This window comes from Dendroctonus ponderosae, unplaced genomic scaffold (genome assembly GCF_020466585.1).
Source record: "Dendroctonus ponderosae isolate FM_Combo_2020 unplaced genomic scaffold, Dpon_F_20191213v2 Dpon_F_20191213_1, whole genome shotgun sequence".
Lineage (NCBI taxonomy): Eukaryota > Metazoa > Arthropoda > Insecta > Coleoptera > Curculionidae > Dendroctonus > Dendroctonus ponderosae.
Window position 1 is genome coordinate 18,052,407 of NW_026017110.1, and position 12,369 is coordinate 18,064,775.

Below are 12,369 nucleotides of genomic sequence, written 5' to 3' on the forward strand. Positions count from 1 at the left end.
AACGCAGGCAGCGCAAATCCAAACCATATTCGCTACCTCAGCCGACTGATTCTGATACCGTAACAGCCTAATCTGTGTAATGTTCAAAAAAGTGAATAATGGATATGAAGACAAGTGTTGTGTATCAATACACCCACATTCAAGCTTTCTGTTCGGTGTAGAATAATTCATCTGGTTTAGATCAGATAGAACACACATTTTGTTGCAAGTGCAGAACGTGTAGTGTAAATTATAGTTGATACCTTACTTGGTCATTTGATAGCCTTGCTGGTGATTCAGTTAAGTGGGGGCAAGCAGGTCTGTATACACTTAATTGAATCCAATCAAACGATGTGTTTCTTTGCACTCAAGTGTATATATTACTCAAGAATGTGGTTTAATTCAACCCTTGAATATTAAATGTGGCCAAGCGCTTTCGACTGGTGCACCATCCGTTGCATCCCCAAGAGTGTGGAACAAAGCAGCTGGCTGAAGCCACATGCTAAGCGACTAAGGTTTAGGGATGCTTTTCCGCAAATAAATTCATTCACTTGGGTGCCATTCACCTCTGGACGTTGAGTCTGTGCTTTATTTTAAAAAAAATTATCACATGACTATAACTTGAAATTAAAATTAATTGAAAATTAGTAGCAGTTATGTTTGGTAAAAAAATTGTATTTTTAATTTCTGAATTAAACCCATTCAAATCGTTGAAATGTAGAAAGGTTAATAGTCGTTAAAGTCATTTAAGCCGCTGGCATGCTTTGTTCCACACTCTTGGGAATGTAACGGATGGCGCAACGAAAGCACTTGGCCAGATTTAATGTTCAAGTGTTCAATTAAACCACACCCTTGAGTAATATATATTTTATTACAAAGAAACCCATTCTTTGATTGGATTCAATTAAATGGCTACCAAAAACCTCATTTGTCCAAATAAAACTTTTTTCGTCTGTCTGCTATTTGATTAGCCCGATTTAGTTTGTACCGTAAGTAAAGTTGAAGTTGTGAATTGATCTGAGTTTTTTTTTCAATATCTGGTGGGCTTGAAAATGTCAGAAAATAATGTTTGATTATGTGAAACCGCCAATAGCTTCAACATATTCGAAATTAGTAGTTTCAAAAAAAGAAAGAGACACTTTTGTGTTGTTGCTGCAGAAAATTTCGTAATGCGCATTTAAGTTTGTAAGTTGCTAGTTTCTAAGTATATCCCATTAATAGCTATTTTTTTTGTAGAATTGATCAACTTGTCTGATTGTTTATAGATTTATATTGCAATATCAGGTAGTGAATATTACGTTGATTATTAGGTAGAGTGGAAGGAATTTTTAACATGCTCACAATGCACCAGGGAATGTTTTTTTGTTTAAATGCAGTCGACCCCTGAATGTTGTCATATAAATACATAAATAAATCATAGCTTGTTACGCTACTCTTTTCTTCGGTTTTTATACCTTATTTTTAATTAACAAGTGATCATATGTTGTGATCTGTTTTTTGTTCCCTGTTCGTAGTTATCGTTTATGTTAATAAAGTATTTTTAAATGGTTGATTTTTTCTCATTTCGCGTTCTAACTGGCACCCACAAGTAGATTAAAATCGATTCGGTTTCTTTTAATTGCTACTTTAAGTTTGTCTAGCCATAGGACATCCGATTCTTTGATGTGAAAAGAACTTCAGTCTGAATGAGGCTGACGCATTTCGATTAATTGCCCTCGCTGGCTGATCGTGATGTAAGCAAAGTTGAAAATAAAAAGCTTATAACCTTTAGACTGTATATTTTTCTATTGATGAAAGTTTAGCGAAATTTATGCATTTGGATAACAGGCTTGAACTGCTACAGCGCATAAGTTATATCCAATGGCCATTCGGATGTATCCAGATTCTCCCCAGTCAGCGCCCCAGGAGTTTTTGATTATCCAGTAATCCATACCACTTTCACTTCCGTAGCCAACCACAAGAACCCCATGATTGACAGACTGCGAGCAAGATTGGTCATTGTAAATTCCTCCTCCGTAACTTTGATAACCGTCAGCATTAAGAGCTACTGAAACTGGACCAACTGATCCGACAGCATTCTTCAAATCGCCTTCATCGTTCTGAGCTATTTCTGTGTAGCCGCTGATCTGGAAAATGCTGCCGCCTTGCCGGCAGCTTCCTTGAGCGCCTTCGTACGGATATGAGCTTTCAGCAACAATTCCATGATCCCTCACATAATCCAAACCACTTTGGACAATTCCACCGCTACATGCCGCCCCATTGTATCCAGCTTCATCAGTACAACAATCCATCAAATCCTGCTCACTGAGGGAAACGAGGTTACCAGTTAATCGAGCGTAAAGACCTTCCAATGTTCCTGTCTGAAATTCGAAAATGTTTATGTTGAGTAGTTTTGCGTAGGTATACCAATGAAGAAAAGTGCGTACCGCACTGAATGTCCAGCAAGATCCACATCCACCCTGATTCTTCACATCAGTAACCAGTCCTTGGTACCTCCAATCAATACTGTCCGGAATAGCAACTATAGATTTGTGCACATTTGTAGCGTTCATCTTGAGAGGTGCGGCTGACAACAATTTTTTAAACTCTTCTGGAGTCATGTCCGTAAATTGATTGACCGCTTTGTACCAAGTTTCTAAACCTTGTTCGTATCTGATGTTGTGTTCTTCAATGTTAGCAAGATTCGATTTGAATACTTCATAGCGAGCTTGATGTTCAGCGGTACTGGCGTAGTTTTTGTTGAATTTCACCTAAACGAATTTACCAAACGCATTTTCCAGTGGTTTGCAAATGAAATGGATTTAACTCACTTTAAACTTGTTCCACAGTTCCAAGTTTGCATTTGCGCTCAACAAGAGGCACAAGAATACCAGGAATTTAGCAAACATGCTGCTGCAACAAGTAGTTTCTTATATGGGCAATTTTTCATACCAGTTAGGTAAAAGATAACTAAATTAATTGATATCAGTCAACACGATTTTGATCTGTTCATCTATGTGAATAAAATGATACTTATTTGGTTTATGTACTTTAAATAATTTTTCACTCATTCTACTAGTAAAACTAGATGCAGTTTGCCTGCAGAACTTACGTGGTTTGTGTTGTTGAATACTTAAACTTACACTCGCTATAACGTAAAGTGCTGCCTGAGGCAAAGTTATTAGAATTTATAGAAAGAAATATCTAATCATGTCAGCATCATTCAAGATGATTTCAGAGTGTTTCTGTCTGTTCCATTGAACAAATTTAATTTTTTAAATCCTTTCAAGTGCTGATCAAAATCAACAGCATGCAATTGTGAAATCAAGCATTGTGTTTCGATTGCACAAATTTCAATTAAAACCGCGATCGAAACAAAATGCTACCGTTAAAAAATATGAAGATCTAATCATGTAAATGCCAAGCATTCTGACAAAAATTAACTTTTTTTGAAAATCATACCGTACATTTTAGAAGTGTTAGGCAAAGTTTATGCAACTATTGTTTTTTGAAAATTCTCAATTGTATTTGTATTTTTCTTATTTACATTAAGTTTACTTAAGCGAACTTACGATTACACTTTTATAACGGTTTTCCTTAATAGTTTAATAAAAAAGTGTCTTGCATTTCAAATGTGTCTAAATTATTCTAAGTTAAGTTGTCCTGATAGTCTGACTATCCCACTTTTTTGCACAGCTTCAAAGAGTTCGCTGAAAATTTGCTATTTTATCCTTATTACATGTTTGTAGCAATTATTGATACTTGGCCTTGATATCACAAGGATTTGCCAAGTAATTGAAAAATACTTCAGAATGAATTAATTTCCGTTATCGCCCTAAAAAAACACATATTTACAGGACTTTAGACAACAGATATCATCTTCATAACTACGCATGTAATTTAAAACCATTAATAAATACTGATCTTACCTACTTAAAAGTTCGTCAAGGAGAAGAGATTGAAATGTTTAAAAAATTAAGTGGCTTTTCATATATAAAATGCGGTTTGTTGATGGGAATTCTACCTAAGTGATACAACTTTATATATAATTTCAGCTGCTTTACTAGATAATTTCGAGATTTAATTTTCCTAGATGCGTTTGATAAAAAATGCAAAGTAAATGCATCCAAACTAAGGCAAGTAGCTAATAAAATCGCCTCCATCTGTAAAAAATACCTAAATCTAAAGCTTTTAAAGAAAGTTTAATAAAAATCGCCTTGAGTTCTGATTTTTTCCAGCTTAGTAAATATCGGTATAAAATTAGAGGTTTTTACTCTTCTGAGCTGTTCTTTTTTAAAATTGGCTTCTTGCTCGGTAGAAATCACTTGATTTTAAATATATGGAAAGTTTCCCAACAATCAGTTCTTCTTGAACTTGAAAATTTCGGCAGGTCCAGAAGATTCTAATCCAGGTTACAGTTTCATAATAATTGCCCTCAATACTACTTTTTTTGACTGCTTAATGAGTAGCCATCTCAAAATTACCGGACATAAATGCTTTTGCCAACTGCGCTGTCTTTAGATCATCTTTAGAAGACAGTTGAGGCTAGATGAAAAAAGTTTCATAAAAATCGCCATTAGTGCTGATTTTTTGCAGCTGAGTAAATAACGGTCTGAATGGATGCTTTCCACTTTTTGCTAGTATTTACCAGGCAGTTTAACGGTCATACATTTTAAAACACTTCGTATATCACACCAAAAGTATGTATACAAAGTATACGAAATTAAATAACTTACTCAAATATGCAAAACCTTAGCAATTAAAATCAAACACAATTAATTCAATTGAAAAAAACTTTTTTATTTGACATAAATGAGTGCATATTCTTCCTTTTGGTGGCCTTTTTCGTCATTTATTAAATCATTCGATCCGTGATGGGTGAGTTATTTCTGGGTACTATGAAGCAAAGCTATATAGGAGTAGCTGGCCTTAAGAATCTAAACAATTAACGTAATTCAGTGATAAAATTCCTTAATATGCGAACGTACATACTGCGATGTAAGTAGAAAGATTCATAAATCCAAAAGGTCCAATTTTAAATTTAAGCGATTTTCTGGTTCTCATTATGAAAAAATATATCATGAACTTTACGTAGTGCGATTGTTCATACCAATTACTTTTCCAGACTGATAAGTTTAAATTTTCGCTCTGGAACAACAATATAATTAACAGTAATATAATTAAGATAAATTGAAATTTTTTACATTGCGATGGTTTCTAACTAAGTCTATTACTCTTAGTTTGAAAATTCTTACCAATAGCCAAACTTCATTGGAATAATAGTAATTCATGAATAATCTCTGGTTTAAATATGTTACGTACATAAACACAAACCCATAGAATGTGATCGAGGGCTCGACCTAAGAAAATAACCAGATGTAAACTCCATATTTGATATCTAGTTGAATTATCCTTTACCCATAGTAGTTGAGCAAAGACGCTGGTAAGCAATAAAGAACTTTGAGCGAAATCCACTACCATAAATATGTTCATGCAAGCGTTTAAATCATCTACATAACTGTAAAAAATTAAGTTAATAATTTATGTTGTGGAAATATCAAGTAGGTAAATGAAGCAAAGCAAGTGGGGAACTTAAAAACAAATATTTTTATAAAAATATTCTGGTGTTCTGGGAGAAGTGAAATAATTTGCATTAGCAAAGGTACAAAGTTTCCACGATGAGCGCCTTCTAAATCTAAAGAGCTAATAAAACGTTGTCTAGTGGGTCAGAAAACCCTTGAATCACATTTGTACTTTTTTGTCGTGTAAAATAGCTTACAAACAGCACATTTCCAGACGAACAAAGAACATTTTTCATGATTGATATCCAGAAAAACGTAAGAGATCTAAGCACGGTAAAGGTTGCACTTTTGACTGTTGTTCGATTTTCGCTCTACAAATTAAGAAGTTTTGAATGTTGGCAATTACCAAATTGTTTAAAAACTGGAATAAATGGGAACTTTGAATAAATTATTTTAAGTATTTGTGTTAAAATTTGGGGGTGTACATTAAAAGATAATAGCAACTTGACTTTTTTAAAAACACTGTAAGAGTATTCGCTCTTTTGCAAGCTAAAAATTTAAAATTTATTGATTATTTAAGCGGTAGCCGTTTTGCGAAGAGAAATAATTTGATTTAATAATTTATGATTATAATTTCCCGAAATTTCAAATATTAATCTTTCGAAATAAATACATTTTAAATCGTGCAGTTGTAGCGCTATTAAACATCTTTTTCGATAAATAGCTTTTTGAAAACTTTCGTTCGGTCTTCATTCTTGGCATGAATCAAGTGGTGGTAACAACTTAAAAAATACATAACATACGCAATAATATTTCGATGCAAATCAATGCATGCTTTCAAAGTAATAGCGCCGATAGTGTCGTCATCCAGCCCCGGATAATTCAGTTTCATTCTATTCTTGTAGTTCTCAAATTTGCTCAAAATGTGATGCAAAATTTGCAATTGTCCAACAGGATAAATTAACAAAAGGAACGTAATTATATCAATCGATAGCACAATTGATGTCATTACTAGATTGTTTAGGACGTTCCAGAAATATACGCTCTGAAAAAAAAATCAAATTTGAAATTATCTGCTGGATTGAAAAATTGTCTAATCACCAAAAAATGTTCCTGTTCGTTAAGCGGCACCCATATAGATAAGGGCAGGCTAGTTATTTGCAAAGATTCGTTTTTATAATTTATCTCGTAAGCATCTGTAAAGAAAGGTCTCAACGAAATAAAAAGTGCCATTAAATAGGAGAGTACTATGAAGAAAATGGTATGGCGATTTGATATGATCTTGCAATTCTTGTAGATTCTGTGTACCTAAAAAAGTATGTTATTGAAGTTTTACATCGGGAACCTGCGCAACTTCGGGAAACTGTATTGTCTCCAATATAATTAGTGAACATATGCATTCTCCCAAATTGTTTGTACGGTTTTACATACCAGACCAAAAATATTCCCAGTTTTTTTCAAATTTACAATATTCTTTTTTAAAATGCATTTTTTCTGGTTTGATTATGTCTTCATGAAATCAATGTTTAGTTGCATTTGAATAAGTTGAAAATGTAGAAGCAAATTTTTTCATTTATTAAAAATTTTTAACTTTTGATTTGTTATCCTTTATATTAACATTTTGTTTCATTCCAACTTAAAAAGCCAAACCAGTATGAATTAAAGTAATCGATATGTGAAGGATACATAAAATAACGTGTTTAGGGCTTTTTGCGAACATAAAAAACATTGGATAAATATACCTCCGCATCATTGCTTGATAAAATATACTGTTCAGCATCAATAATGAATGTAATGTTTCGTAAAAATGCCGGATGCAGTTTCATGACGAACAGCCTGATTATTGTGACCGTACAAATCACAGAAACAGTTATATTTTTGGTAATCTCCGGTATTCGAAGCGTATCTTCCAAGCAAAGAAAAACCAGCGCCAGCCACATACTGACTGTAACATACATATAGTAGGAAAGGATCAGTTTCGAATACAGATTGTAGAGGTTTTGGTATGTTTTATTGCGCTCAAACATCAGCTGCCACGGGAAAATTCCCATTTGGCCGGTGAAAATGGCATACAAACGTAAGAAGTCTGAAGATGGAAACACCTGAAATCAGCAGAACTATCCCATTATTTTGTCACTATTCATTAGTGCTAGTAATGAAAAATTAAAACTAATTTAAACACTTTCCTTGCTACGTTTGTCAACTGGATCAAGCTTTTCAGCTTGGTTCACTTTTGAATTCATTCTTATGAAATGTATGGCATGTATCAAGCGGGCACAGGTGTACTGAATTCACACTAATCATGGATGTCTGTATTTCCTCATAATTGTTGTACTTAGAGTAATTGGAGAGAAGGTGGAGGCAATTTTACATAAAGAAGTCCGCAGTATTATTAAGTAATAAATAGCTCATAGGCGTCGAAAATTTCCTAGTAAGGTACGAATTAGAAAAAAACATGTTTTAATCAAATTGTAATTCTTGCTAGAATGGTCTCTCGTCAGTAGTCCAGTTCAGTTAGTGTAAAGCTAAAATATGAAAATAGACCAGAGTTAAATGATTAAGTAAAAATAGTTAATTTGGTTTAGTATTTTTGCTTTCAAAATTGCTTAATCTTTCTTGTCTTGTTTCAAAGCTGCAAAAAATTCGAGCTAATAAATGTCTTTGAATAATAAAAGTAATTTATAAAGAAGCGAAAAACACGTTAAAGACAAACCACATTCTTATATTCCGTTTTTTTTTGGAAATAAAAATATTTTATATTTCGTCCTTAGTTCAAATATACTTAGTGTTTTTCTATTTGAAAATTAACAAAAAATCGGATAGAAGATATAGAAGTGTATCTTCTATATTTCATCATGCGTTTATTAATGCTTTTTTAAAATGAATAATACGTTATTTAATTATTATGCTTCTCTTCTAATTGCCACTGGAAGTAATGTGATAATTTTAATATTTCCAGTGCAACAACTATAAAACGGTAAATAAATCGTCGTATTTACCCTATGGATTGGAAGAATTAAACTTAATCATTATAAAGTTCAATATGATTGATTAACCGACGTTTCTTCAAATTTTTATTTAAAAAACTCCTGCCAGGTCCCTGCTTTGTGTTAGTGTGTCAATACTTTTTTTAATACATCGATTCCCAGATACACAAAAAATTGTATTAATAGCAAAGAAGCTATAAAATTGTCTTATTTTCCAAGCGTAATATGTTATTATATTATATTTAATTTAACTTAATCGAAGCCTCATAACATACGTATAATTACATCATAGTTAGCCAGTTAAAACGTATCAGCAGTAAATTAAGCGAAAAAAACTGGTAAAGAATAGCAAGTTGCGAGCTTTAAGAATACGTATTTTTTATTATTACATTGCACTTAATTGTGACCATTTAGAATTGGTATAATCAACTTATCCCTATCAAATTAAGTTGTAAGAAGCGATGCTATTATTTTGTTTCAAATAATAATCACGCTGTATAATGGTTTTAAGGTGTAATTGGTTCGCCCTACAATTCTAGATATAGTTATCCTATCGCTTGGTTGCAAATTTTCATATTAACTATTCAAATGTGCCATTTTCAACACCAACATCGAGGTTAAATAATATAGAAACATGCATTTGTGGGCGTTTAAGCGATCGAGTAGACTCCAACATTCCCATATAAATAAGAACTAAACATATTAGTTTGCAACAATAGCTTTTATTACAGTAAAGTCATTTTCAGTCAATTTCCAGAAAATTTCATCAAAAAGCCTCGCGGTAATACACATAGGTGAAATAGAATTAGTGTTATTTTCAGGTTGAAGGATAATAAAAAGAAAAATTATAAACAATAAAAAACTTTTTCATTCAACTAAAATCCTGAAAATCCGTACGTAAAGTAAATCAGTACAATATGTTTTATTTATGCTTTATTATAACACAGAATTAGTCCTATTAGTAAAAATATTTCCGCAAATTCATGACTTTAAAATAAAAAAATAAAAAGCTGAACTTTTTACTAATTTTTCAGATTTGCATGTTATATATTATACATTCTGCTGATTTTATTTGCGATATTTTCAATTGTCTCTTCAGAATATTTTCTTAAAATTAGCGATAAAAATACCAATTGATAAAAAAATACACATAAAATTAAATAATTAAAAAAACGAAATTAAACTTTCTGTCTCTATATCTCTTCCTTACTTCTATAATCTAGTAGTATTGCGGTTCTTCACATCCGGTAATTTTCGAACACTTTGTATAATATAATGAAGTCATTATAAAGCACTTTAAATACAATTAGCTTTTTACCATTAGAAACCTTTTGCCTGAGATTATAAAAATTGTATCGTTGACATAAATATAAAAAATTAAGTATAAAAGCATTGAAAACATCAAAGATAATATCTTTCATTTTCTTTGAAACCCACAAAGTTTTTAGCTAATACAATATTTTATGAATCATTGTTTCAGTTGCAATGAAGTGAATATTATTGCAGTATGGACGTCTTTAATACAATTATAGAAAACGGTAAAATTATTAATATTTCATTAATATTGTGTTAAAAAGTATGTTTTAATTTGCAAGAAAGGAATATGTCAAAACAAATCAAATACGATTCTCGAATAAGATAATGAGCCTTTATCTACAGGGTGTTCTCTAAAAACATGGCAACAAAACTGATGACTGATGACGAACTGATTTAAAAAACATTCAAATTAAAGATGATATAATCAGTGATCTTTCTTATTAAGTGTGCATATTATTAAATATTTTTTTTCAATATTTATTTTGTCAAAAGTTCATCAACTTCTTTTGCTGCTCGGTTTTTTTAGATAAAAAAGCTGCTTTTAATACGAAAACTAAATCCAAATTTTCAAAATTAGAAAAAAGTCAATTCCCTATTTATATGTGAATTGCTTCAATTGGGTAACAATTCACACGTGCTAATAAATGGATAAATAAAAATTCAAACAAAAAATTATAAAATAGATACATTTGAAATTAATTTTCCGCAGTTAAAACAAAGTATTAATAATTCATTCACAAAAGTGAAGTTGCGAAATCTCAATTTTCTCAGCTTAACATTAAAATGAACGTGACGTAAGTTTTTTATTAAATTTTTGATGAAATACAATCATTTTATGATTTATGAGGAATTTTAAAAAATATGTATTAAAGGCAATTAAAATTATGCTCTTTTTCATTGCTTAAATTACAACATTCCTTGCATAAAAAGGATATTTATTTGCATATTTAGATCTAAATCTGTAATAACAAGCAATAAATAAAACAACTAGCAAAGTCTCAAAAAAATTATGTAAGTAGTAAAAAATTGTAGAATTAAAATGTCTGAATATTCTTCGGATTTTCAGGAATAATCTTTGGTTGGCATGTTTCTAACGTTTTTATTTTTAGGTCACATAATGCCCTTAACATTCAAATGCCAAGCTTTTCTCAAGTACAAAATGGTAAAGATTTTCGCTGCAATCACTTTGGATGGGATATGCCCCACAACTGGATGGGATATAGCCCCATGTTATTTGCACCGTCATTTGTATGTTTATAAACCTTTTTTTATAATCAATATTGAAAAATCTAGTATTTTGTATTAAATATTATGCCATTTTAAAGTGATGGTAGACTAATTTTAGATGTTAATTCACCTAGAGGCCTCAATTGAAGTTCATTTGAGGTTTGAGGAAATTACTCATAAATTTATGTCCCAAGTTATATTCATTTGGAAAATGGCCCTGCCAAAAGCCAAAAGTAGCATTTGCTACAACTCCAAGATGGGAGATTGGTGTTTTGTTATTGAGGGACTGATTATAATTTCATCGACCGAATTAATACGACAAGAACTGGATTCTCATTTGTCTGATTCTATCGGAATAGTACATTTCGTAGGTTCGGGTTCAATTTTTTCGTGTTGGAATTATTTTCTTTAAAGTTCGATTTTAGAAAATTACTTGCCATATTTCAAGATGACAATCGTTTGGTATGTGCGATTAACGGTGCCATTTTTATCCATTATGCTGGTTATTGACCCATTTTATTTCATTTATATCTCGGTTTTGCTGGACGCAATTTTTGGTTTTGACCGAATATGCCTACTCGTTTTCAAATGTTCAGCTTAATGCACATTTAGAAAATAGATTAGAAAAGCGCCACATGTCATGTGAGAAGAGTTTTTTTAGGGAGAACTTTCTTTTTTTGATTAAACACTATCAAAAAGTAATGCAGTAAGTACAAAATTAAGGTTTCAGGAGACGTGAACAGGTCACTTATGTTTCGCTTATTAAAGGTTTCATATGGAAGCTAAGAAAAAGCTATATTTGGGCTGCGCTATGTCAGGTCTGGCAATAGTAATTTTGGTAATGTTTCATTTATCGTCTATTTTTGGAGTATGTTTTTATTCAACACAATTTCCACTTGGATCTGAATATTTTTTTTGTAGAAAAGGTTTGCAGCTTCTACCGTTGGTTATTGGTTGTTTTCAATGATATCGCTCATTGCAGTTATCAGCTATAAACTGCAGTTATGTGAAAATCAGGTAGGAAAATAAACTTTTTTTGAGAAAAAAACAAAGAAGCAAAAAATTTACTGCACGATTTAAGCTTATTTATTTACAGTTCAGGAATTGATTTACATTTTATCTATTGGAGACGGAACCGTACTTTAACGATAAATCATACACCATTTTTATTAATAGGAAGTCATTTAAAAATTTGCAATAATTGATGAATGAAAAAATCAAAAAGGAAATTAAAATATGCATTGTCAGTTTGCAATTGAGTGGCTTTCATCCTCAGAGATGTTCCATGAAAATTTACCTCCTTCAATCGATGTCTGCGAAAGCCTAACTTTTTGCATAAAATGTATTTTCATTTGTAA

The 12,369-nt window shown here is 31.6% G+C and overlaps 3 protein-coding genes across 5 annotated transcripts in view; 1 reads left to right on the forward strand and 2 right to left on the reverse strand.

Annotated features, from left to right (window-relative positions):
* Positions 1-1,529, forward strand: part of LOC109535656 (midnolin homolog) — a gene marked incomplete in the record, with an annotated part of 8,439 nt that extends 6,910 nt beyond the window's left edge. The window contains 1 exon segment of the mRNA XM_048667522.1: positions 2-1,529. Within this exon segment, the coding sequence (XP_048523479.1) occupies positions 2-71 (70 nt within the window).
* Positions 1,530-1,742: 213 nt separating this feature from the next.
* Positions 1,743-3,185, reverse strand: LOC109535644 (procathepsin L-like). 3 transcript variants are annotated; one of them, XM_048667531.1, is made up of 4 exons: positions 3,071-3,185; positions 2,790-2,971; positions 2,406-2,729; positions 1,743-2,339 (listed from the first exon to the last, which is right to left on the reverse strand). In XM_048667531.1, exons 2-4 carry the CDS (start codon positions 2,865-2,867, stop codon positions 1,788-1,790), a joined length of 954 nt encoding a protein of 317 aa, XP_048523488.1. In that variant the 5' UTR covers positions 2,868-2,971; positions 3,071-3,185; the 3' UTR covers positions 1,743-1,787. The 3 variants fall into 3 exon arrangements, with proteins under 3 accessions (XP_048523488.1, XP_048523485.1, XP_048523484.1); XM_048667528.1 differs by having other exon boundaries at positions 2,790-2,871; positions 3,071-3,184; XM_048667527.1 differs by having other exon boundaries at positions 2,790-2,868; positions 3,071-3,182.
* A 1,555-nt stretch (positions 3,186-4,740) lies between these two features.
* Positions 4,741-8,073, reverse strand: LOC109535643 (odorant receptor 30a). Its single transcript, XM_019901576.2, has 7 exons — positions 7,223-8,073; positions 6,582-6,788; positions 6,284-6,525; positions 5,377-5,476; positions 5,214-5,318; positions 4,951-5,106; positions 4,741-4,895 (listed from the first exon to the last, which is right to left on the reverse strand). The coding sequence occupies exons 1-7, from the start codon at positions 7,529-7,531 to the stop codon at positions 4,842-4,844; spliced, it is 1,173 nt and encodes a 390-aa protein (XP_019757135.1). The 5' UTR covers positions 7,532-8,073; the 3' UTR covers positions 4,741-4,841.
* Between the last annotated feature and the right edge of the window lie 4,296 nt (positions 8,074-12,369).